Genomic DNA, 27,512 nt, shown 5'->3' with positions numbered 1-27,512 from the left:
TCAGCTCTGGCTGATGGCAGTCGATGGAATGGTGTCCAATGGTATTCATAATCGTGGAATATCATTACCCAGTACCCACAAAAATAAAAATAATTCAATTAACCTGCAGCAAAAATATGCTACATAGATACTCTGCCAATTTTTCAGCCTCTCTTTCACTAATTAAGTGGCAGCTCAATAGATGAGTTCATCCCCATCATGATGATTTAATTCTCCCGAGGGGGAATCTAGCAGCTCCTTCACCGCAAACTCCAGAATCTCCAGAACAAAGCAGCAGAATCGTTCAATAAAAAACAATGTTAAAAACTAGACTCCCAAAATTATTAGTGGAAAATCGGTGGACACGCAAAAAAATTAGAGGCTGCATGATCGCTACAGCGTTTTCATCAACCTAAGTTGATGATACCAAAAGCCAGAAAGGACGGCACGGTGGCGCAGCGGTAGAATTGCTGCCTTACTGCGCCAGAGACTCAGGTTCGATCCTGACTACGGCTGCTGACTGTACGGAGTTTGTACGTTCTCATAAACATGGGTTTTCTCCAGGTGCTCCGGTTTCCTCCAACACTACAAAGACATACAGGTTTGTAGGTTAATTGGTTTCCTTAAAAATTGTAAATTGTCCCTGGTGCGTAGGACGGTGCTGGTGCATGGAGTGATCGCTGGTCGGCGCGGACTCGGTGGGCCACAGAGCCTGTTTCTGCATCTATATCTCTAAACAAGATGATTTTGTAAATCATTTGTCATTCAAGCATGGCTATAAATGACAGAATGAATTTGTCAGTTAATTTATGTAACTATCACTGCTTCATTTTCTGGGTAATTGTCCTGCCTTATGAGGAGAAACTGTCACACTTTGTTTCCTCTGATGTTGAATAGATGGTTTCCTAAGTAAATTATGGTTGCTGCACCTTAGGCTGCATTTGTCAAGCACCCACCACATCTCCAGTTTATTGCATGGGAATAGCCTGCTTAACATCAAAAGCAATTACATGAGATGCTGCCTCAATACAACAGCATCTTTCACCAAGGATCCCTACCATCCAGGCCATGCCTTATTCTCACTGCTGGGGGTACAGAAGTCCCATACCACCAAGTTCAGGAAAAGCTACTATTTCCTACTGTGCAGGAAGAAACTGCAGGTGCTGCTTTACACCGAAGATAGACACAAAATGCTGGAATAACTCAGCGGGACAGGCAGCATCCTGTTACATCCTATTTGGTTCTTGAACTGATCTGGACAACCCTAATCCCACCTCAACAACAGAACACCACATACCACCTCTTGGACTACCATTAGTTGTTTTTTCTAATGACATATTTTTCATTGTAGAATTTAATTGCAATTTAATATTGCAGCATACATCAGTTTTAGAGAGTGCCTGTGATGCTGCTGCGCACAAGATTTTCATTGTACCTGTACCTCACCGTACTTAAACTCGATTGCTTTGACATCATAGTATCAATAAAAACAATGGATTAAAAAAAAGAATGTTTTACTTTCTCATGGCCTTATCATCCATCTCTGCAATTGCAATGTGACAGAAACAGGAAAAGCCCAAGTGTATTGTGTGCACAGACATTCCATCTCAAACCATGCAAGTTGAGAGATGTGTAAAGAAACAACATTTCACTTTAGACCTTGGATTTAGATTAGATGTGTTGTCATACAAATTTTAATTTCCATGCAAGGCTCACAGAGTAAACAGTGCAAACCAGCAGAAAGGTGCAAAAATTGCCGTGCAAAGTCCGAGTGGAGGAAAAAATTATTAAATTACAATATTCACTGGAATTTAGAAGGATGAATGGGTATCTTATATAAACATTAAATTCTTGAGGGATTGGACAGACTATTTGCAGAAAAAATGTTCCCCATGTTGGGGGAGTCCAGAACCAGGGGTCACAGTTTAAGAATAAGGGGTAGGCCATTTAGGGCTGGTATGAGGAAAAATCATTTCACCCAGAGAGTTGTGAGGTGCTGGCTTGAAGGGCCGAATGGCCTACTTCTACGCCTATTTTCCATGTATCTATGTTTCTATGTTTAATATTGGAATTAAAGCCCTGTCCCACGGTACGAGTTCATTCCAAGAGTTCTCCCAAGTTTGCCCTGATTCGAACTCGGAGATTTACAGTAATGGTACTCGGGGCTCTCGTGGACATTTTTCAACATGTTGAAAAATCTTCACGAGTCTTCCCGTGCTTACCTGCCGTTGGCGAGTCTTCCCGAGTACCTGCCGTTAGCGTTACGAGCCGCTAAGAGACATCCCCGAGCTCCGACGTACCCGCTACGTTCATTCTCCGTGCTTACCACGAGTTTGATTTTTTTTAAACTCGGGACAGCTCTTGGAATGAACTCGTACCGTGGGACAGGGCTTTAATTTGAATGAACTTAACCGAATATGGTAGAGTTAAGAGTAAGAGTACAAGGCAGAACATCGGAAATGGAGAGTGAAAGAGGTGATTGGTTCAAGTCAGATAGCAACAGGGATAAAGCTGTTCCTAAGTCTGGATGTCAGAGCTGTCAAGCTGTTGTACCTTCTTCTACAGGGAAAAAGAGAGAAAATGGAATTGCCAAGGGGATCCTTGATGTTGACGATAGTTCTAGCCTTCCTAAAACAACGCACCTTGAAGATGGACTGGCTGGAAGGAAGGGACGAGCCTGTGTTGTATTGGACTGTGTTCACTACTCACTGCAGGATCAGGCAGTCAAAAGGAGAGCAGTTCCACACCAGGTTGAGATACAACCCATCAGAATACATTTATAGTGCAATGGCAGAAAGAGACTTTATGAGCATGTCAAATCTTCTCAGAAAGTAATACAATTATATACTTTCTTGATCACCTCATCAGTGTGAAGGAATCAGAGTAGGTGGCTGGTGATATGGATGCCTCAGACTTTGAAACTGCCAACCATCTTTACAGCAGCAATGAGGTCTGTAGAAGGGTCCCGACCCGAATCGTCACCTACCTGTTTCCATTTTCTCTGGAGATGCTGTCTGACCCGCTGAGTTATTCTAGCATTTTGTGTCTATCTTTGATTGGGATGAGGCTGTATTCACCTCCTCGCTTCTTTAAGTCTCATTTGCCTAGGATCTTCTGAAACCAATCTGCTAGTGATTCCCAGAGTAAATACAAAACATGGGAAAGCAGGATTTAGTTACTATGCAACAAATAGCTGGAATAAACTTCCTGAAGATTTAAGACTTGCCTCAACTTTGACCACTTTTAAAACAAGACTGAAAACTTTTATGTTTACTTTAGCTTTCAGCTAAATCTTAACTACATTGCACTTTTAACTTTTGCACTTTTTATAATGCATTTTTAATTTTGCTTTTCTTTTCTTTTAGTTCTTCTATTTTATTTCATTTTATTATTTCATTTATTGTATGACATGTTTTTATGTGAAGCACTTTGAGTCTGCCTCGTGTATGAAATGTGCTATATAAATAAAGTTGCCTTGCCTTGCCTTGCCTTGCCTAGGTGGCATTAAGGATGAGGATATTGTCCTGACAGCAGATTTTTGGTCACACAGTCACATGTAGAGGGAGTAGAGCATGAGAGTGCACAACCCTGAGGGGCACCATTATTTAGGTCCAGTGTGCCTAGATGGACAAGTCATGACCATATCAAACCGTCACATCTGTTGGTCCTAATTTGGTTCCATTATTGTGTTTTATCTCCAGAATGGTTGATAAAATGTAACCTTAATCTTCAGAGACCCATATTATTTTCAATGGAATTGAGCGTTACCGTTGCATCCACCTCCCCCCATCCCCCACTGCCAATGAAAATTTCAATGTGATCAACAATCAAACTTCTTTCTCTCAAGTCTCTATTTTTTTTATTTCAATGAGTCATGAAATTAAGGTCAAAAATATCAGCAAAAACAGGCTGCTTGAATGACAACACTGGAGCTATTCGCTCCAAAGGGGAAAAAATCTATTACAGATGAGTCACAACTCATGTGTAATGCTGCTAAGATTCCACGATCACTGGGAATTCTCCACAAAATTCATTCTGCAAAAGGCCTCCAAATCACATAGATTAGCATCAACTTGAATTGTTCAACTATAGTTTTGTCTCAATCCTTTTTACCCAGACCTCCATCATACACAATAAACTAGTCTTACAGTAATGACTCCCACTATTAATTATATTTTATTGGTTTCGATATTAATACTGAAATATTTAATAAAATTTAACTGTAAAGATGGCGCAATAAATTAACTGTGCCTCGATCAAATATGTTACTCACACTCACATGCTCTTGAAAACATATTGGATTGTTGCATATCAAAGAATTAATAATTTCTACTCAATTGACTAAAGAAACCAGTCATAATCTTTGCAATGGTTACAACTATTTATTTTCAAGGAAATGGTCCCTGCATTAGTCTAGTCTGCTACAAAACCATACTCTATTCAATTGACTGCAGCTCCCTCTCTAACTGTCGCACTCCTGCATTCTAAACCCTGCAACAGGCTTCAGATAAAGGGTAAAGACAACAGTGGCACAGTGACACAACGGTAGAGTTGCTGCCTCACAGCTCCAGGGACCTAGGTTCGATCCTCACCACGGGTGCTGTCTGTATGGAGTTTGTACGTTCTCTCCGTGACAGCGTGAGTTTTCCCCGGGTGCTCCAGTTTCCTCACACACTCCAAAGGCATACAGGTTTGAAGGTTAATTTGGCTTCAGTAAAAATGGTTAAATTTCCCCTTGTGTGTAGGATAGTGCTAGTGTACGGGGAATCGCTGGTCAGCATGGACTCGGTGGGCTAAGGGCCTGTTTCGGCGCTGTATCTCTATACTAAACGAAATAAATAAAAATCCAATTGTCATGTTTGTTCCACAACAGTCTTGCAACCTATTACTGTCCCAAAAAACATAACAAATGTGTTTGCCATTCAGAGTGCATCAGAGGTTACAAGGATCCATTGGAATAAATGGCTCAAGAACATCATTGCAATCCTGGGAATTCAGAGTTCAATAATTTTACAGGACACCTACCCTGTACCATCACTGCTGTGTCAACAAATTCAGCAATAATAATACCTCATTCAGCTCCCATTCTGTTATGTTTCAATAGCCCATTTTGATCATCAACAAGTTTTCTTTATAAATTAAGCACCATGTCATAAATAAGTATTTCAATGTCTATAATTCCGTGACTCAACTCTCATTTGATCTGACCAGATCGTGAAAACCAAACTTGATGAGAACATTTATGTTAATCTCATCTGCAAGATATTTCCAAGAATAAATTTGTTCTCGCAATGTGGAGATGATTCTTAGTTTCAACATGCTCTTAACTGAAAACGGAAGCATCCTTATTCTGAAAATCAGTGCTGTAGCAATACTGCCACCAAATCCACTTCAATAGTGAACTGCAGGGGCTCCAGAATCTCTCTTCTGAGCACACACACTCACACTCACTGGAGGGTTTACATGGAGACATCAGGGAACTAAATGCATAGATAGAGGAAGCCTTTGTAAAAATAAAACAGATAAAGAGAGATGGCGTGAATAAAATGAGCAAAATTAAAGTATCTCAGCTGTCAAATAATCTGTGATTCTTCTGAGTACCATATTTAAATAACTAGCCCACAAATATGTCATGTTATTATCAATCCACAATTATCAAATGAGTCCATTAAACTTTGTGTCAAAGATATTAGATGAAGAATGTTAAAACTGCAGAACAATTCCCTTTTGTGAGCGTACATATGTAATAGTTCCTCTGTGCTTCTATTTACAGCAGAGTTTTAATTACTCATTTTTATTCATGAAATTCCTAATAGCAGAGTTCTGATGGGTTCAGTACCACACTCACTAGTTGAAGTCTGACACTGAATGAATATGAATCCGTTACATGACATTCTGCATTATAAAATCTCTTGCACAAGTACAAAGCTGCCTATGCGACAATGATTTCTCATGTTGTAAAATAATTTAAAGCTGCCCTTTTAAATAGCCTTGTGTATGGAACCCAGCTGATTAGAATTCCTGAGGTTAAAATAAAACGGCTCGATGCTATTTTGATATCTTTGTCAAGCAAGGCTGCAGTATCATGAAATCCACAATCAAAGCACTTTGTTTGATACGTTCTCTCCAGTAAAACCTCTTCAAAACACGCTGCTGAAGGAGAAAGAGTGATTTACCTGATATGTGCTGAAGCGGATTCCATTCTGCAGCTGAATCTTTATAGAGTTAGTCCCCGAGTTCATGTCGCAAAAAATCATATTTGGGCACCACAGCAATCAACAAATCCACACACGGCAGAGATTTGCAAAGCTTAATTCCTTCTCCCTATAACATGGGGGGTGGATCTCACAGAAAGTGCACTGTATTCTCCAACTTGGAGCTGGATAATCAAGGGAAATCTGAACTCCCACAAGCGTGGGTTAGCTTTAGCTGGAGCCAGCCAATAAGCTGCCTTGTCGCGGTAAAAACAGTTCCTCACTGAATGGACGGCTGATGTAAAACATGAGGAAATTATAGCTGGGACAGAGATCAGGAGAGAGCAAGTCACAGTGAAGCAGTCAGAGTGTATAGGAACTGCCCATCTGCTCCCACTGATAATCACACGCCTTTATAACAGCCAGGTGACTGATTACACCATCCTGTCAGAAGGCAAACGGACCCAAAAACCAACGTGGGTGCAGGCAAGCAGTGTCAGCTGGTACTCAGATCATCGATACCACTTTAGTCCCTATTATCAGTCCTCTAATTAAACCCAGGATATGTTGTATGGCTGTTGATTTTAAAATTAATCGTATGGCTCTCTGTAGTTAACTGCTCCCATTATATAGTGGATTTTATAGGATTACATTGGCAGTGAAACACATCGCTCTGCTTGTTGCACTTTGGATCGCAGCTTTAAAGGTTCAAAGGCTTAGCCGAGAAAGCAGGTTTCCATCATTCTAAAGGCACTGTTGCCGTGTCACAGTAACAACACTGTCCGCATTACACAGGAACTTCTAATACTAAAAGTACAAACACTGCACTAAATCAAGTGCATAATAAACCATTGAATAAGCAAGTCACAAGAGATGATTTACTCCTTCAACAAATGCTCATTTAACGACCCAAGTACTGAAGCAGCTTTATGCTTTATTGTACCGAGAAGGATCTTGAATGATGAGATTTAAAATCCTACGCACATCCACAAGCAAAAAAATAGCACAAGATTACCGCAGACTTAGACAATGACTAATGCATCCTTGCAGCTTTTCAGTATTTACTTCCCTCCTCGAGAGTTCTGGAAAGTTTGCTTATGAATTTAGCGATAAAGGAAAAGCTCTTGTCCCAAGGCTGAGGAGAGAATGTGGTGGTGATTCTTTCGGTGTTCCTGCTGAGCCAGAATTCTTTCAACCCAGCCACTATTGTTTACCTCAGCAATAAAATGTGGGTCAGGCATGACTTGGGTCCGCAGTAGTCGCAGTAGTCGTGGACTCGGAATTAGTTATGCCTGGGCCCAATTTGCCTCTACCCAAACCCACAAACAGTCACTAAATGTGCAGCATAGCTAAATAACTACTCTTACAAACGGGAGAACCAAACGCCTCTTTCTGAGAAACAATGAACAGCCTTTTATGGGACACAATTAGAATTTTATCAATATTTGCATGTTCAGCATGTCTTAGAGAGATAGAATAATGACTAACAGAAACATCTTAGTTGAAAACAGCAGCTGTACAATGACAGATCTAAAATTGAATACTAAATTTCCTTTCATCTGAGCTTCAATTTTTAGCTGCATTTTTAAAAAAAACATTCTACTTTAGTCTTACTCTTCATGAAATGTACGCTGTAAAATTCTCCATCTGCTACCAGGCAGGGGGAATGTGTTGTCATTTAACCATTTCACTGACAGCTGTGCTCCAGGTTAATGGCAATACAACTGTGTGCCAGATATAACTCAGACAAACCCTTTTGCTGCTGAATTTGTAGGTTCCAAGCTCCACACCCACTCCTGAGACTCAAACACAAAAATGTTCAATTGATATTCTCATTCTGTGGGAATACTTGCCTATCATGGGGCCATTCTTCAGGTAAAATAATAAATAAAGGCCCACTCTGCTTCTTCACGTGAACCTAACGGATCCCATTGCATGATTCTGAAGAGGATATGGGTAGTTACGCCTATTATCCCAAACAAAACTTAGTCATCAATATCTGAAAACAAATTATATGGAGACTTTAAACAAAAAGACACAAAGTGCTGGAGTAACTCAGCAGGCCAGGCAGCATCACTGGAGTTCCACTATCCAGCATCTGCAGTTTCTTCCTGTACAGATTAACACAAATTGGTTGACACATTTCCTAAATTGCAACAGGCACCACACCACTTTATTGGCTACAGAGACTTCTGGGGTGTCCTGAGGTTTTGAAATGCACTGTGTAAATATACGCTATTCATTCTATATTCACTTTAATGGAAGCTGCTAGTTCTGCTGCATCTCTCTACAACTCTATAATTCATAAAAGCTAGCGATTAATCTTTTTTTTGTTTCCTTAGCTAGCATGTATTTAAATGCCAATTGTGGTCTCGAGAGATATCAATGACTGCTATTCATCCACACTTTAACAGAATGGAAAAGCCATTCAGCACCTCAGCCCTGTGTTGGTTCTTTTCGCCTAGCCCTGCACATTCCTACTATTTACACATTTGTACGCTTCCCATATGAAAGTTTGTTGCATTTAATCAAACCCCCATATCAGGCAGTGCATTTTGGATGACAATTACTCCCTGTAAATTAGTTTGCTCTTGTCACCTCTAGTTCTCTTGCAAATTACCTTAAATCTGTCTCCTGGATAGACACAAAATGCTGGCGTAACTCAGTGGGACAGGCAGCATATTTCTTTACAAATATATAATTGTCTGTAATACTCTAATATTTTGTACTCGTCAATTAATATCTGCAGTTGTAATCACCTCAAGCTGAGCTATACTTGGGGTTGCCATCTGTGATATACAGTCATGCCCCTGATATGCACTCTAGTGTAGTTTTAATGTCCATTTAGTAAGCCTTTTCCCAATTGAACATTTTTGAACGTTTGCCTGTCTGATTTTTGTTTCATTAGCTTTAGTACCCCGTACAGCTGCATCCAGGTGACCACGGGACACCTCTTGGTTTGAACTATCTCTCTGGACTTGCTGGGTTAAATCCATAATCATGAGCACCTTTGACATTTCTCCCCAAGCTCTTGTTGCACAGTTAAGTTAGAGATTCCTTTACTGTCTGCAGGGCATTGGAATTGGAATTGAATAAGGCCCCACCTCGAACGTGAGGTACTTCAGTTGTCCAGAGATCAGCCAGGATGTTAAACATATGATATTGGTATTGAATAGTATTATAACATGCAGCGAGATACACTGGGAAAGTTGCTTTTGTTATCCTACCATACATGAGTGCATTACTTAGTACAAGTGAGAAGGTACATTTGTTGCTCATAGTGTGCAAGCTTGGGGGTGGGGTGGATGCATGGTGCCTTCTTGGATTTATTTACAGTGTTTATGCACCAAGAGTTGGTGAGAGTGTTATATTTTAACAACTGAAGCATCATCAAGGCATGTCTCTGTCTTCCTGGAAATCTCTTGCTATATTGTCTCTCAGAATATAGATAGACACCAAAAGCTGGAGTAACTCAGCGGGACATGCAGCATCTCTGGAGAAAAGGAATAGGTGAAGTTTCGGGTCAAGACCCTTCTTCAGACTGAGTGTCAGGGGAAAGGGAAACGAGAAGTATAGACGGTGATGTAGAGAGATATAGAACAAATGAATGAAAGATATGCAAAAGTTATGATGGTAAAGGGAACAGGTGATTGTTAGCTATGTGCTAATGAGTACAGACAATTGGACTCAACAAGAGCTGGTATGACTTGGGTGGGGGAGGGATGGAGAGAGAGGGGATGCAAGGGTTACTTGAAGTTAAAGAAATCCAGCTTTTTGTGTCTATCTTTGATTTAAACCAGCAGTTCCTTCCTACACATCTCAGAATAGAGTATTTGTTTTGTAAGTCTGATGCCTCTTATTGCCCAGCCTAAAGAGCTGGTTGGGCGTGTGAATGTGAACATTATCCTGGCAGAACATGCTGACATTGTTTCCTCCTTCCACAAATGGAATTGGAGGAATTTGCTGAGACAGCATGGTACTTCCACTGCTTTGTGCTGCATACTGTCAATTGTCCCTGTCCCCAAAATGTACAGGGGTGAGTGAGCACTGCAATCCGTGGACCATGAACTTACTGGTGCGTTTTTGAGGTATTGATCGTCCAATGCTGTTTCAATCAGTTGTTGTGTCAATTGTTTTAGCCATGGTGAATGTTGTCATCAATGTCTTCCTTTGATGAGAAATGGCTTCTCAGGTGAGAGGAGTAAAACTTAAAGGAGATGTGCAGGGCAGCTTTTTTTTTACACAGCGGGATGGAGGGTGGTCAGTGCCTGGTACATGCTGCCAGGGTTGGTGGTTGTGGCAGATAGTGGCATTCAAGAGGCTTATGAACAGGCATATGGATATGCAGGAAATGGAGAGATATGGATTGTGCACAGGTAGATAAGAAAAGGTTTGAGCATCATGTTTGGTACAGACATTGTGAGCCAAAGGGCCTGTTCTTGTGTCGTACTGTTCAATGTTCTATGATGTGGAAAGTGATCCACATTTTCCAGGATCTTGTATGTTGTAGGCGTGCAGTGATGCAGCCTGGAGTTGTGGGTGTGTTTCGACAAGTTGGTCAAGATCCTCTAGCATCCTCATCTTTAGTTTAAGGTCCATCTTTTGTCATATGTACGAAAGCCCATATGCTCTCACGATCACCAAAGAAAGACATTTATTTTCTTAAGTTTCTTATAGAAGCCCTGCAATATTGTAACCAAATTAAATGTTACATTATTGTTACGAAACATCACCCATTCCTTCTCTCCAGAGATGCTGCCTGTCCCACTGAGTTACTCTAGCATTTTGTGTCTATCTTCAGTGTAAACCAGCATCTGCAGTTTGGGACACCTCTGCTTCCTGTGACAGCAGGGCTAGTTATCAAAGGAGTGGGAAGGAACTACAGATGCTGGTTTATATCGAAGATAGACACATAATGCGGGAGTAACACAGCATCTCTGGCTAGAAGGAATGGGTCACAAAATGCCAGAGTAACTCAGCGGGACAGGCAGCGTATGCTCCGTTTGGAAGGTGTGAGGAAATACTTACAGTGAAAGGGAGAAAAGGGAGGGAATATTCAATATTCAATATCCAACAAATCAGAACCAGTCAGGAAGGAAAAATGTTACATTCTCAAATAAAACCACTCAATCTCACATGGCAGATGGAGCTGAACAGAAGCCTTGGCTTTGGACCAGCAGACTCTTACAACGTCACGTGGTGCCACTGAATTCAGGATTAAAACAATTACATAGTTCTTTCAAAATGCACAGAGAAGCATAAACTTTCGCCATCTGCTGGGTCACAAAGTTAAACCGTTGCTATCAAAAGTTCACTCTTACGGCCAATGGCGCAAAACCTAAATTGTTTAAAATGTGTAGAAAGGAAGTACAGATGCTGGTAAAAACCGAAGATAGACACAAAGTGCTGGAGTAACTCAGTGGGTCAGGCAGCATCTCTGGAGAAAGTATTTTCAGCGTTTTCTCATGCTTGGTTCTGTTTTAATCCAGAGAGGGTGAGAGTTAACATGGAGAGAAAACCTTGGATGACTGTATCCAGATTCTTTGGGATGCATCCAAAATGATCAGAGTGGATAACCACCCTGGTCCGATTGCAACATCTATTTCTGTCAGTGGGAAAATTCTCGGCTCACGAGTACAGTTTCAGATGTGTTGACAGGATTCAGATGTTGGGGGCTGGCGAGGCAAGGGGAGATGGCGCAGTGGGCGTACGAGGCAAGGGGAGAGGGCACAGAGGTCTATGAGGAAAATCAGCAAGAACAAATACCCATATAACTGTGACAGATCTGCTGAGGTACCAATTAACGCTCTGCGCATCCAATTTTTATTTATTAAGCCCGGCAGAAGACTCCCGGGATGCGTTGTGGAGCCGAACGACTGGTGGGCCGGAGAGCAACCTGGCGGACAGGCCGCTGAGAACAAAGAGGGGCCCGGCCTGGGGCCGCCGAGAACAACCTAGTGGACGGCCGCCAAGAGCAAAATGGGATCCACCGGGCGGGGGGGTACCAAGAGCAACCCGCTGGCCGCCGAGAACAGAGGAACCCAGCAAGGGGCTACAAAGAACAAAGAGGGGCCCAGCGGAGAGTTCCCGAGGCCTAAGAGAGACTCCGTGGGTTGTCTGCGGCCACATGCGGCGGCAGGTCTGGATCGTCGCTGCGAGAAGATAAGACCATATTAAGAAGTTTTGAAACTTTTCTGGTGTCAGAAACTCTTTCTGTACTGCCTAGGTGAAGTCTGCCGTATGATTTTACCGGTTTGTATGCAAAAACAAAGAATTTCACTGTACCTAGATACATGTGACATTAAAATATCACCATCACCACCACATTCATGACTCATAAGGTCATAAGGAATAGGAGTAGAATTAGGCCATTCGGCCCATCAAGCCTACTCCGCCATTCAATCATGGCTGATCTATCTCTCCCTCCTAACCCCATTCTCCTGCCTTCTTCCCATAACCTCTGACACCTGGACTCAAAATCTATCAGCAATTCAACCCAACAAGTCAATGTACAGAGCTTGTATTATCCATATTTTCGGTTGTCTTCACAGCATTGTTGAACATGGCCCCTGCAATCTTACCCACCTTCAGTAATCTCTAGGTTTTGAGAACTTTGGCTGATATCATTGAATCATTGTTATCTTTATCCATCTATTCTTGAGATCACATTCTATATTGGACTGCAACTTTCTGGGACAAAAAATATTTTTGTTACCCTAGTGATGGTGCTTCCAGTCCCAGAACCTCACTTGGGCAGCTTACAGCCCAGTGGTATGACTCTTGATATCTCTAACTTAAAGTAGCCCTGCCCTCTCCCTCTATCTCCATCCTTCCATCCACCAAAGTCGCTCAACAGCTGACAATGGCCTGTTTCCTTTATTATCATTACATTTTTGCATATATTTAATTCATTGTTCTTTATCTCTCTACATCATTGTCTATATCTCTCGTTTCCCTTAACCCTAACCAGTCTGAAGAAGAGTCTCAACCCGAAACGTCGCCCATTCCTTCTCTCCAGAGATGCTGCCTGTCCCGCTGAATTACTCTGGCTTTTTGTGTCTATCCTCAAGCTAAATTGTTGATCTCTAGCATTTCTCATCGAGCAGGTCTACAAGTTATCTGGTTTAGAACCCCAGAGTGTATTTTACTGGTGCAAAGTTATCATAGATTTCACTGAAAACCCTGCAAACAGACATTCTGGCCTTCCTGTTGAAAGTCATTAGGTTGGCTGTGAGCATTATTGCCAAGATCTAATTGGGTTTTTTTTTTCTGTGGCAGTATTTCTATTGCCTTCCTTATTTTGCAGCAATGTCAAGAGACATCAGAACGTGGATAAGATGCTGGATGGTAGTTGTTGCTGTTGTGGTGTGGATCAGGCGTCCTTCTAGTCCCTCACTTAGATAGTGATACAATTGCCAGTGTCTGGCACAGTGGTGCAGTGGTAGAGTTGCTGCCTTACAAAGCCAGAGACCCAGGGTCGATCCAGACAATGGGTGCTTGTCTGTGTGGAGTTTGTACGTTCTTCCTGTGGCCGCGTACGTTTTCTCTGGGTGCTCCGGTTTCCTCCCATACTCCAAAGACGTGCATGTTTGTCAGTAATTGGTTCAGGTAAAATTGTAAATTATCCCTAGTATGTAGGATAGTGCTAGTGCATGGGGTGATCGGTGGTCGGCACGGACTCAGTGGGCCGAAAGGCCTGTTTCTGCGCTGTATCTCTAAAGTCTAGCGTTTGGATTGTGACTATTGCCATAAGGCCTTCTCCAAGAGAATACGGTGCTGGCGATGACAAAACTATGCTTTGAGCATTTTGGCTTGAAGACTCAGCTGGAGTCAGATTTCCCTTCCCCCTTCCAAACCAATCACACCTTGATGGGATATTACATTCTTTACACTTCTGCGACTGAAATAGCCAAGAGGGTCAACTTGTCTCCTGTTGGAAGTAAGATCTAATATGCTCAAGCTTGGAGTAACGTAGTTCCTGGAGTGCACCTCTGGCCACACTGTGTGAACACAAGAGGCATTCATTTATTACACAGTTGGAGTAGATAATGCTAGAGGATGGAAAGGATGCCATGGATCCAGCACTAGCCAACAGCAGAGATGCTGCCTGTCCCGCTGAGTTACTCCAGCATTTTGCATCTACTTTCTATGTTTCTATTTTCAAGGTATTAGTTTAGGTAATACCTAATCAAGACAGTGTGGTCAGAAATGTGAATTTTGAGAAGAATCTTAAAGGGAGCAGATTTTGAAGAGACTTTCACAACTTGGGGCTGTAGGAGTGGTTAAAACAACCCTCGATTGGTACATAACCAGCAAGTACTGAGCAAATAGAATCTCTGAACAGTGGCAATGCTCAATAAGAGGAAAGACCATAATTGTTAATTGTCTAGACCAGAAACATCACTTATTCCTTTTCTCCAGAGATGCTGCCTGACCCACTGAGTTACTCCGGCACTTTGTGTCTATCTTCAGTGTAAACCAGCATCTGCAGTTCCCTCCTACACTGTTAGTAATGCCTAGCTTCTGACATCACCACAATATGGTGCAGTTAATATTATGGACACTTCTTGGTCCTCAGGTTTTTAGTTTCATTAATAGCGTTCAAGTGGTAATCAGACATAATTGATGAATAGTTCTCAATATAGCTTAACGGTGCAAATCAATAGGGGTAGATATCCTAATCAAGTCTGCTTGCTAATGATCAAGTACAGGGGCTTCAGGAAGTCCAGGGGCGGCACGCACACCCCCATCCACATTAACGGGACGGAGGTGGAACGTGTTTCTAGCTTCAGGTTCCTGGGAGTCAACATCTCCGATGACCTCTCTTGGACCCACAATACCTCAACTCTGATCAAGAAGGCTCACCAGCGTCTCTTCTTCCTGAGGAGACTGAAGAAGGTCCATCTGTCTCCTCAGATCCTGGTGAACTTCTACCGCTGCACCATCGAGAGCATCCTTACCAACTGCATCACAGTATGGTATGGCAACTGCTCTGTCTCCGACCGGAAGGCATTGCAGAGGGTGGTGAAAATTGGCCAACGCATCACCGGTTCCTCGCTCCCCTCCATTGAGTCTGTCCAAAGCAAGCGTTGTCTGCGGAGGGCGCTCAGCATCGCCAAGGACTGCTCTCACCCCAACCATGGACTGTTTACCCTCCTACCATCCGGGAGGCGCTACAGGTCTCTCCGTTGCCGAACCAGCAGGTCCAGGAACAGCTTCTTCCCGGCGGCTGTCACTCTACTCAACAACGTACCTTGGTGACTGCCAATCACCCCCCCCACCCCCCGGACACTTATTATCACTTATTATTATTTATTCAAATCATTTGCTATGTCGCTCTTCCAGGGAGATGCTAAATGCATTTCGTTGTCTCTGTACTGTACACTGACAATGACATTTAAAATTGAATCTGAATCTGAATCTGAAGTGCCTTAAATTATTTGTATTGGCATTTACAGACTTGCTTTCACCATTACAAAAATATGGTCAGGTCAGAACAGCTCAGAGGTTTTCTTCCTCCACATTGTGAGTCTGTGCGAAAATGTTATCTCTCAGGTTCCTATTAAATCTTCCCCCCCCCCCCCCCCACCGCCTCCCACCACCTTAAACTTATGTCTTTGATTCTCGATTCCACTACTCTGGGCAAGCGACTCTGTGCGTCTACCCGATCTATTCCTCTCATGATTTTGTACACCTGTATAAGATCACCCCTCATCCTCCTGCGCTCCAAGGAATAGAGTCCCAGCCTGCTTCCCTATAGCTCAGGCCCTCGAGTCCTGGTAACGTCCTCTTAAATCTTGTGCAAAATATTGCTGGTACAAACAGTACTGCAAAATCCAATGAATGTTCAAGAAAATGTTAGAATTGCTTTACAGCACACCTTATAAACAATGTAGCAATATGTTTAGAAATGAAGAGAAGGAATAAAGAGTCCAACATTATCGGAAGTCTTTTTAGATGTATGTAATTATTCTCCCAGTAAGGAGCTGCAAACACTGCAAAATTGAAAGCAATGCAAAGCGATTTATTTCTCAATTTGGATATCCTGGAAAAAATACCAGAAAACTAATTGTAAAGCTAAGGGGAAAACAGATTGACAATAAATGTTCTGTGGTTGGTACATATTGCTGTTGTGCTATTTAGCAATCTATAAATTAGATGAGGCAACTAAACCTGAGACTGTTGACTGAGAACATAAAGCACAGTGCAGTAAAACAGATAAGTGTTGCAAATCTTGTGTCAGATAATCATGGTTATTTAGTAAAATGTCAATCACTTTCTCTTTTATTCTCAGTGTTTTCTCTCCAATAATCTTGCAGAGCGTGCAGAACAAGTTGTGGTTTGTTTAACAACCTAAATTCACTGAACAAACCAGGACAATACTTAAGACTTGAGACCTTTAAGCTGAAAGGGAACTGCAGATGCTGAAAGCGTGAGCAAAACACAAAGTGCTGGAGTAACTCAGTGGTCAGGCGCCATCTCTGAAGGACACAGATAGACGTGGTTTGGGTTGGGACTCTTATTCTGAAGAGATTAGGCACCCTCCAGTGTTCTCTACACCTCACCAGGAGCTGTCGATTATACAAATATCTCCGCCAGGGGTCGGCAGTTCCTTCCCTCGTTTCACACGACGTCCTGAATTGTAGTGCAGACTTGGATAAAAGAGCCAAATCAAGAGCCCCTTTCCTGCACTGTCGTCGTTTAACCAGTCCCACAGTTCACCATATTGTATCCCTCTTGAGATCACACCTTCCCTGGCCAACAATGTGCCTATCAGTGCCTGAGGTCATTTGTGGCTGCCCCCCTGATTGCTCCTGGTCTTTTCTCACCTCCTCCCACCCCCTACTGTCAGTCTTGACACGAAACGTCACCTATCCTTTTCTTCACTCTTTTATAAATGTGGTTATTAATTCCGTGAATTGCAACTTTGCTAACTAACATTTCACCCGTGACTTTCTCAAATGCCCCGACATTGTACGGCACAAAATCTTCTTTGAAGTTCTGACACAGTTTGGCATTTAACAAGATACAAACATTAGCCAACAGCTGAAGCCGCCTGACGCCTGCAGACTCGAGCTGTGAATAGTTTCTAAACCATGACTAATATTTAAGAACAGCTTTGAAAACATCCAATGGTTTTCTAGCCATCAATACACAGGAATATAACTAGTAAAATAGATGAACTCAAAATTAATACAGTGTCCACGATACTGTTGCACCATTGACAGATGGTAGGATGGCCAAGACTGGCAACTCAATGTCACAGGTACAGAGTTATCAGACTAGACAGATGGGGGAGTAAAAGGGGAGGAGATATTGCACTATTAATCTTTAGTGTGTGTGCCTGTGTCTGAATATATATGTTTCTATGTCTCTACATGTGTGTGTATATACATATATGTGTTTGTGTGTGTGTGTATTTATTTATTTTTAAATATATATTTATATATATATATACACACACACACTGATCTTTTTGTTCTCGTTTATTATATTGTTTACAGTGTACTATGTTTAGGTATTCTGTTGTGCTGCTGTAAGTAAGAATTTTATTGTTCTATCTGGAACATATGACAATACAACACTCTTGACTAGATTTTAAAGCTACAGCACAGAAACATGCCCTTTGGCCCACCCAGTCCGTGCCGACCAGCAATCACCCCAGTACACTAACATTATCCTACACACTAGGGACAATATACAATTTTTGCCAAAGGCAATTAACCTGCAAACCTGTACATCTCTGGAATGTGGGAGGAAACCGGAGCACCAGGAGGAAACCCACATGGTCACAGTGAGAATATACCAACTCCATACAATCAGCAGCCAGTATAGTCAGGATTGAACTGGGGTGGAAGTTGCAACCTTCATGTGGTCCGCCCTGTTTCGACGAATGCAATCAACCCGGCGTGCACAATCAAATAAGATCAAATAAAACAAGTTGTCCTACAACTTTAGGCTGTGCACGCCATAAGCAAGAAGAAGAAGGATTGAACCCAGGTCTCTGGTGCTGTAAAGCAACAACTCTTTCGCTGCGCCACTGTGTCAAAGTTTGCATTACTTTATTGAACGCCGATATCCGATATCCTAGAAGGCTCTTCAAATGAGGCCACATAGGTAGGGATTTAAAACAGAGGGTGTCATCACTTCACTGAGCAGAGACTTCAGACCACCCAGCAGTCAACGAGAGATCGAGGAACAGATATGTGGATAGACTTCAGACAGGTGCAATAAAGGTAAAGCTAATGTACTGGGGGATTTCAATGTCCCCAATATTAACTAGAGACTGCCTTAGTGTTGAAGGTTCGGCAGGGGTTGCATTTTTGAGGAGTGTCTAGTCGTTTTGACACAATATGGAAGCTGGAGAGTTCAGGGAAGAGAACAGTGATTATGACACAGGAGGCGTTGGCGGATTTAAGGCGCATGAAGGTGGTTAAATCTTTGAGGCTTAACCACGTGTATCGTAGATGTTGGAGAGAAGCAAGGGAGGAGATTGCCTGGATAGAGTAAATGTGCAGAGGATGCTTCCACCAGTGGCAGAGTCCAGGACCAGAGGTCATAGCCTCAGAATAAAAGGACGGACCTTTAGAAATGAGATGAGGAGGAATTAGTCAGATGGCGGTGAATCCGTGGAATTCATGGCCACAGAAGTCTGTAGAGGCTGTCAATTGATATTTTTAAGGCAGAGATTGATAGATTCTTGATTAGTAAGAGTGTCAGGGATTATGGGGAAAAATGCAGGATAATGGGGTTGAAATGGAAAGATAGATTAGCTATGATTGAATGGTGTAGACTTGAAGGGCCGAATGGCCTAATTCTGCTCCTAGAGCTTATGAACGGGTGAACAAGAGGAAGAGGACTGAACTTTGTTGCCTTCCCTCACAGTGGGAAACGATAATTCCGCTGTAGGTGATGTTTTTATGTTTAATGTTAAATTCTATAGTGGGAATATATTATAGTTCTAGTGTCTATAGTCTTAGAAACATAGAAACATAGAAAATAGGTGCAAGAGGAGGCCATTCGGCCCTTCGAGCCAGCACCGCCATTCATTGTGATCATGGCTGATCATCCCCTATCAATAACCCGTGCCTGCCTTCTCCCCATATCCCTTGACTCCACTAGCCCTTAGAGCTCTATCTAACTCTCTCTTAAATCCATCTCTTATTTGTGTGCTGCATGGTAACTCAAATTTCACTGCACCAATTGGTGTGTGTGACAATAAATGTCCTTTGTCCTTTGAACATATTGCTGGAGCCCTGGCAGAGATTCCTGAACCTTTGTTAGCCACGATTGAGATACTGGAAGACTGGAGGATGGCAAATGTTGTGGCTTTATTTAAGAAGGGCCACAAGGACATCTAATATCAAAGACACACAACATTCTGGCCATTCTCTCTTCCCAACCGTGTTATCCAGTCCATCCTTCTTATCCTTCCATCCTTCTTGTTGAGTTCACTGAGTATTTTATCAGAATCAGAATCAGAATCGTTTATTGTCATTTGAACTAAATAAATAAATTGCGTTTCTGCAGTCATCATCAAACAAAAAAACTAAAACACACAACTAACACATTTTCACACAAATCCATCCATCACCCAACCACCTCCTCACTGTGATGGAAGGCAAAGTCTTATCTCTTCCCTGTTCTCTGTGCCCATTCCTCTCCCGCAGTCAAGCAGCCAAACTGCTGCATCGAGCCGATCGAGGCTCCTGATGTTAGATGTTAGAGCCCCCCGGCGGGCGATGGTAAATCCCGCGGCCATTTAAGCCGCACCGGGCGATGTAAGGCCCCACTCCGGGTTGATTTAAATCCCTCGACTCGGGCACCAGGGACCCGCGAGCTCCCGACGTTACCATCCACAGGCCTGCAGCCGGAGCCTCCGGGCTCCGAAGTCGGGTCGCAGTCAGGTCGCAGCCGCGCGCCACCACAGCGCTCCGCGCTCCGAAGTCGGCCAGCTCCGCGATGGTGAGTCCGCAGGCTCTGCGACTGTCGACCCAGGTCGATTCTGGTTGGAGGCGCCAGTTCCACGATGTTAGGCCCCAACGACAACGGCAACGGAGACTCGACAAGGAAAAGTACGGGGAAAGATTAAAAGTTTACATCCACTTAACAAGACATAAGAAAAAAAAGACAGACGGACTGCAGAGACCGCTGCCGACAGACGCCGCCATCTTAAGCATTCCTTAGCTCTAGAAAAATAGAATATCAACCAATTCTAGGTCTCCTTATATGATAGTCCCACTGACCTAAGAACTAGTCGTGAATCTAAGCATATTTCTTCCTTTTGATAAGGAATGTGTGGCATGATTAATTGAAGGGCACAGCAATTCCAACACTTTACAACTCTTGTAGTAAGATACTCCTACTTTTACTGATCACGATTTATGATTCTAATTACCTGTACCAAGAGGTAACTGAGAATAGCCCAAGTATTTTATTACTTTTGACAGCTCCAACCAAGATATTTCATATTCCAAACAACATAAGAGGAGCCTCAGTGATCTCATCCTTCTTGGAATAATCAATACTGGTGGCAATCTATTCCTCAGAATATTCATTCTTATTACTGCTGCATTTTTTAGCAATTCCTGCTTAAGGTTTTCATCTTAGCCCCATGATGTTTCGTTGCTTGCATGTTCGTGCATCACATTAGGGTGACACAGTGGTGCAACTGGTAGAGATGCTGCCTCATAGAGACCCAGGTTCAATCCTGACCATGGGTGATGTCTGTGGGGAATTTGCACATTCGCCCTGTGACTGCGTGGGCTTCCTCCGAATGGTCCAGTTTCCTCCCACATCCTGAAGACATGCGGGTCTGTAGGTTAATCAGCCTCTGTAATCCTTGTCCCTAATGTATGGGGAGTAGATGATAAAGTGGGATAACATAGAACTATTATGAACAAGGGATCGAATGTTGAAATGGACTTGGTGGGCCAAAGAGCCTGTTTCCATGCTGTAGGATGGAAACCATCAAAATTAGCATTGTTGCAATTTAGAATTTAACGTTTTGCCCGTAACTATTTTAAAGCTAATGGAATTGTGGTCGCTGGTCCCAAAAGGCTTTCCCACCAACACTTCGGTCACATTCCCTGCTTGATTCCCTTAAAGCAGTGCTGAACTATTATCTACCTCATTGGTGACCCTCGGACTATCCTTGATCGGACTTTGCTAGCTTTGCCTTGCATTAAACGTTATTCCCTAATCATGTATCTATCATACACAATAAATAGCTCAAGTGTAATCATGTTTTGTCTTTCTGCTGACTGGATAGCACCCAAAAGCTTTTCACTGTACCTCGGTACACGTGACAATAAACTAAGCTTTGCCCTCTCCCCTTGTAGGTCCCTCAACATACTGTCTGAGGAAACTTTCCTGAAAACATTTGACAAATTCCATCCCATCTATGCCCTCGGTACTGTGGCATTCCTAGTCTATATTGGGAAAGTTGAAATTCCCTACTATTAAAACCTATTATTTTTGCAGCTGTCTGCGAACTCCTGGCATGTTCGTTCCACTAAATGCCTTGGAGGAGGAATAATCCATGTTTTATTTGGGCTTGGCTTCCTTAACTTGAACAACTGTTATTATGTACATTAAAAAAAACAAAAAGTATTGAGTGCCTTTCAAATCTCAAAAGCATTTTTAAAGCACTTTGCAGTCAATGAAGTATCTTTTAAGTGAAGCCACCTTTGTACCTTGGGAAGAGGATTAGCCTGTTTGTCCACTTTACCCATTGTTGAAGTTTGCTTCTTGCAAAATTGGCCCAGAGTTTCCATCAACTATGTGTGGGTCGCATGACATGTTTCCCCTCCTCGTGCGGCTTAAGTATATAAAACCCTCATCAGACATCACAGGCAACCAGCTGCCATCTTGCTGTCCCCCTATTGCCCAGTTGCCCTCTGAGGATTTGATTCTGCATGGCTTGATTAGATGGAACAGATTTGAGTTGATAATGAAATAGCAAACAGCATGCAGTGAGCAGTTAACAACAAATCCTTCATTAACGGCCACAAGGGAATTGCCTCGAATATTAAGACCAGAGGCTTTAGTAGTATTATGTTCTGAATGCTTTGTTGGTTACACGTGCTGGAAGGAGTCTGGCACCAAAGTCCTCTGCTGAAGTGGATAGTGTGCATGGATTTGTAGCCATAATAATACCCAATCCCCAATAGGACATAGGAACATATGTGCTACAATGCAGAGAAGTATATTCTGCACTCTGTATCTTCCCCTTTGCTCGACTTATTCTACTTGAGTTTCACTTGATTGTATTTATAGCTATAAACTAAGACAGCATTATCTGTTCTGATTGGACAGCATGCAAAACAAAGCATTTTGCTGTACCTCAGTGCACGTGACAATAATAAAGCTAAACCTATCCCACTTTGGCTCAAAGCTGGAGATAGACATATAAGGCTGGAGTAACTCCACAAGTCAGGCAGCATCTATGGAGATGCTTTTCATTTTTGGAGATGGATCTGCCTTGAAGTTCTCTTCCTCACTCCAAATCCAGCACACCAACACCTCTACATCTACTTCCTTAGAAGGCATAGGAAGTTCAGCATGTCTCCAGCAACTTTCACCAGTGTCTACAGGTGCGCCATAAAAAGCACTTTATTGGGATGCATCACAACTTGTTTAGGAAAAACTCCATCCAAGACCGCAAGAATTTGCAGCGAATTGTGGATGTAGCCCAGACCATCACACAAACCAACCTTCCTTCCATTTACTCAATTTATACCTCACACTGCCTCGGCAAGGCCAGCAGCATAATCAAGGAGTCACACCCTGGCCACTCCCTCTTCTCCCCTCTCCCATCGGGCAAAAGGTATAGGTGTGAAAATGCACACCTCCAGATTCAGGAACAGTTTCTTCCCAGCTGTCAACCATCCTACTACAATTAGACAGCAGTCCTGAACTACTATCTACCTCATTGGAGACTATCTTTGATCGGACTTTACTGGCGTTATCGTGACATAAACGTTATTCCTTTATCATGTATCTGTACACTGTGAATAGTTTGATTGTAATCAAGTATTGTCTTTCCGCTGACTGGTTAGCACGTAACAAAAGCTTTTCACTGTACCTCGGTACACATGAGCTATAAACTAAACTAAACTAATTTGAAGAAGTTCTCCTCTCTTCGACTTCAGTGTAAACCAGCATTTGCAGTTCCTTCTGACACATTGTGGCACAAAGCTGATTGGGTACATTGGTGAAGCAATGAAATGAATGACTTTCACTTGATTTGACCGTGCAGCCCCCGAAAGTGAAATAGATATTGCAACAATATAAAAACTCGTATTAAAGTCTATATTTTAGCAATTCAGATGGTAGATTTGCACTCTTTTAATAATTATATATTTATTTAATTTGTAAGCTGGTAAATAATTTAAAATCAATCATGAAATGCCTGCTGGATTTAAAATCCAGACTATACTAAAGTCTCCAGAGCTAAAAAGGGCTTTATAAAAATGATCTCAATCAAATTATGCCATCGTGCACTCAAAATATCAGTCAGATTTCCCTGCTTTTTTTAATGTTAACGGAGCTAACATTTCAGGCTGAAGATCTGAAATAGATTAATCAAGTTACGGTTTTAGTTGTAGAGAGAGTGGGTGAGGATTGCTTAGGGCAGGGAGAATATCTCTGAGATTCAGGATGTTGTGGTGATAAGTTGTTGATAAGGCCATCTGGTTGATAGATCTTTGTGGCTTAATCAACAGCTTTTTTTACTCAAACCATTTTCCCTTCCTCTTTCTGCAGGTGCTCCCGTAACTGCTGAATTCCTCCAGCATTTTCCATTTTTAATTCAGATTTTTAGTCAATTTTGTGTATTTGGACTTCCAGACTGCAATCCATAATGTGCCACATGAAGGATATATTTTTTTTTTATTATTTAAAGATACAGCATAAAAAAGGGCCCTTCGGCCCACCAAGCAGGCCTATCTACACTAGTTCCACTTTCTTATCCTCTTCTTACACACTCGGGGCAATTTCCAGAGGGGGAGGGGAGGAAGAAGGGGGAGGGGGGAGTGGGGAGGAGGGAGGGGAAAGGACATGACATTATCAATTTTGAAAGATAAAACAAATGAGTAAATTATTCTTTAACATAGTGAGGCTTCAAAGTATTGCATTACAAAGAGATCACGAACAAGAAGTTCATGAAAGCTCAATGAGATAACGCAAGTAATCAGGATGGTTGTTGAAATGTTGGCCTTAATTACATGGGGCACAGGGTATAAAATTCAAGGAAGTTTAAATGCAACATCACGGGACACTGCTGAGACTGCATTTTGAATACTGCACACAGTTTTGATCTCCAAGAATTTGGTAAGAGTGGAAGTAGGTCGGTGGGGGCGTTGCAATGGCGGCAGCCCTGTCAGCAGCGCGTTAGTTTTTTCAACTTTTTTTATTTTTTTAGTATGTTTTGAAGTATGTTTTTAATGTTTCTTTGTGTGTTTTGTGTGGGGGGTGGTGTGGGGGGAAACTGCTTCGGTCGCCTCCTCCACGGAGAGGCGACTTTTTCCGGGTCGCCTCCCCCGTGGCCTAAGAGCAAGGATCGGCGCGGCCTTTCCCGGAGACGCGCCCGGGGCTTCAGCGGCGGGCGCAGCGCGGACTCTCGGGCGTGGAGCGGGTGAGCCCTCGCTGGGGCTCGCTGGAAGGGAGCGCTCCGTTTCGCTGGCCCGTGGCAGCCGGCAGCCTGAAGCCGCGGTCTGCACAGCTCCAGCAGGGACCCGGGGGGAAGAAGAAGCTCCATCGGCCGGCCCGCGGCCAACTTCTACCGCGGGCGCGGTGGCGACTTACCATCACCCCTGGAGGGGAGCTTCGACCGCCGGCCCTGCGGTCTGCGGTGCTTCTGGCTGCGGCGCGGCGGGGACTTTAAATCTTCGGCCGCCAGCCTGCGGCCTACTCCAACTTAAAGCCGCGGTCTCCGGTGGGGAAGAGCCGACTCTGGACTTACCTGGACTTGTACCTTGTCCTTTTACCATCTGGACGCCCGCAGCAACGGCTGCAGAGGGTTGAGGTCCCGACCACGGGGGAAAATGGAGGAGGACTGGCCAAATTGTGTGCCTTCCACCACAGTGGTGAATGCTGTGGTGGATGTTTGTGTTAAATTTTTATTGTGTTTTTGTGTGTGTTCTTTATAATTGTACCACTGCTGACATATTCATTTCACTTGCACTTATGTGCAATGTGACAAATAAACCGTATTGTATTGTATTGTATTGTATTGTATAAGTACAGAGAAGGTTTACTTGATTCATTGCAGGGATGAGAGATGGTATATGAAAGAAAAGGTTGACCTAGTGTCACATCTTCGCCTCAGATGTGGAATAATAATGATACTGACACAATATTTATAGGTTACATTCCTTGGTCTCCGTGTTTATTATCTCACTCAGCCATGGCCTCCTGCCGAGGCTTACACATGCACATGCGATCTGACCACCAAGTCAGCTGATACAAAGGCCATGATATTTGCATATCATCATCATGCCTCATCATCATGACATCCCTCCTTTACCAGAATTAAACTTTACATTAATATCTGTTCTTTCTAATATACTTTCCACTTAAATTCTTACTAAACATATTTGTATTTTCAGTTCCAATCACTCACGAAACAGATGCATTACAACTACAAAACAAATGCAACTTTTTACACTCTTGTAACCTTAATAAACTCCTTGCTCACAATAAACAGTATCATAATAAACAATATCATAATATACAGTATCATACTAAAGAGTATCATAATCTATAACACAAAATCATCGTATCTCTTGGGGACTCTCCTTTCACAGTTTGGTCTACCAGCTGGCACAGATGCATCAGAGCCTGTTGAATCTGCCAAAGTGTTGTCACCCAGACACTTTCTCTGCTCCCCACCTGCGTTGCCGCGTGCTGCCGCTGGAACTCTGGTCACCACCTCGGAAATGTCATCTGGCCCTTCTGAATCTGTAGCTCTTGAAGAATTTTGGGCAACCTCGTTTTGTGGTACGTTTTGACGCTCGATACATTTTTCTTGTACATAACACCTTCTGGAGACTAGACTGTCACCAGGCTGCCGCTCCTCGATATAACAATGTCTGGCTGGTAATGGTAAAGAGAGTCTATCTTGCCGCCATCATCTCGCCTCACAAGCACATCATCCCCAGGAATTATTTCAGAGTGCCTGGCTCCTCGTTTCAAGTCGACATACCATTTTGTCACACCTTTCTTTTCGGCATCACAGTCTCTCAGCTCCTGGTGTTCCATGATCTCTCGCACTTCTGGTATTTTAATGAGAATTTTCCTTCCAAACAAAGCTTCTGCTGGACTTTTCCCTGTCGTTGAATGAGTGATCGCCCGATATACAACTACGTCTGCTAACAATGCTTCCTTCCATTTTTTCCCTTGGGCATGGGCGATCCGTATCCTCTTCTCTATGGACTGGTTTTGTCTCTCTACTTCTCCGTTTAGCTTGTGGCCATTTCGGAGTCACTTTGTGATGATGGATACCTGTGATTCTCATGTATTCAGCAAACGTCTCAAAAACAAACTGTGGTCCATTGTCGGAGTACAATGTAACAGGCAACCCGTGTCTGGCGAAGATCTCTGTTAATGCCTGTACAGTCTTTTCTGCTGTAGTTGGCTTCATCACTGCATACTCATAGTACCTACTATAGTAGCCTACCACTACCATAATTGATTCACCTGTTGGAAGTGGCCCAAGAAAGTCAACAGCTATGTCAACCCATGGCAAGTTGGCAACTTTGGTTCTGGTGAATTGCTCCTGCTTGTGATTTGGCATCCGTGACATGTCTTGACAAATTTTTCGGCATCTTTCTCACAACCTGGCCACCACACTTTGCTCTGCAAATTCTGTTTAGTACCGACGATGCCTAAATGTCCTTCATGAGCTAATGACATGATCCTTGGTCGTAGTGACTGCGGGATTTCCAATCTGCTGCCTCTCAGCACAAACTGACCAATTACACAAAACTCGTCTTTTATGGGAACATATGCTTTGTAAAGGCATTGATCCCATTGCCCACTGTGAATACGCTCTGATATCTTTGAGCAGGATCATGTTCTGATTCCCTTTCAACTTCCTTTGTTGTCACGGCTCCTTGCGTTGAATGAATTGCAACGAATCGCACAAAGTTCTCTGCTTTCATCTCTAGCGTGGATGTTGCTCCCAGCTGTTCATTCTTCAACGGTCTCGACAGCGAGTCCGCGATGTTTGCTTTCCAAGCAATGTGGACTACTTCGTACTTGTACTGTTGGAGTCTCAGCACCCAACGTTCCAATCCGGCACATGGCTTAGACCTTGTCGAATAGATAACTTCCAGT

At 42.9% G+C, this 27,512-nt stretch overlaps 1 protein-coding gene across 11 annotated transcripts in view; it reads right to left on the bottom strand.

The window, feature by feature from the left end:
- The window catches only part of ppfia4 (PTPRF interacting protein alpha 4), a 551,689-nt gene that overhangs the window by 349,286 nt on the left and 174,891 nt on the right, over positions 1–27,512 (bottom strand). The window contains exon 1 of one of the 11 annotated variants that reach the window (XM_033042437.1): positions 6,156–6,522. The exons of the other annotated variants lie outside the window; for them this stretch is intronic. Coding sequence (XP_032898328.1) covers positions 6,156–6,236 — 81 coding nt within the window. The 5' untranslated portion in view covers positions 6,237–6,522. Of the gene's footprint in view, positions 1–6,155; positions 6,523–27,512 lie in introns of those variants that run through there. 11 annotated transcript variants of the gene reach the window in all.

The sequence above is a fragment of the Amblyraja radiata genome, chromosome 24, assembly GCF_010909765.2.
Source record: "Amblyraja radiata isolate CabotCenter1 chromosome 24, sAmbRad1.1.pri, whole genome shotgun sequence".
Lineage (NCBI taxonomy): Eukaryota > Metazoa > Chordata > Chondrichthyes > Rajiformes > Rajidae > Amblyraja > Amblyraja radiata.
The sequence above is the reverse complement of the archived record's forward strand: the minus strand, read 5'-3'. Positions and strand labels throughout refer to the sequence as shown.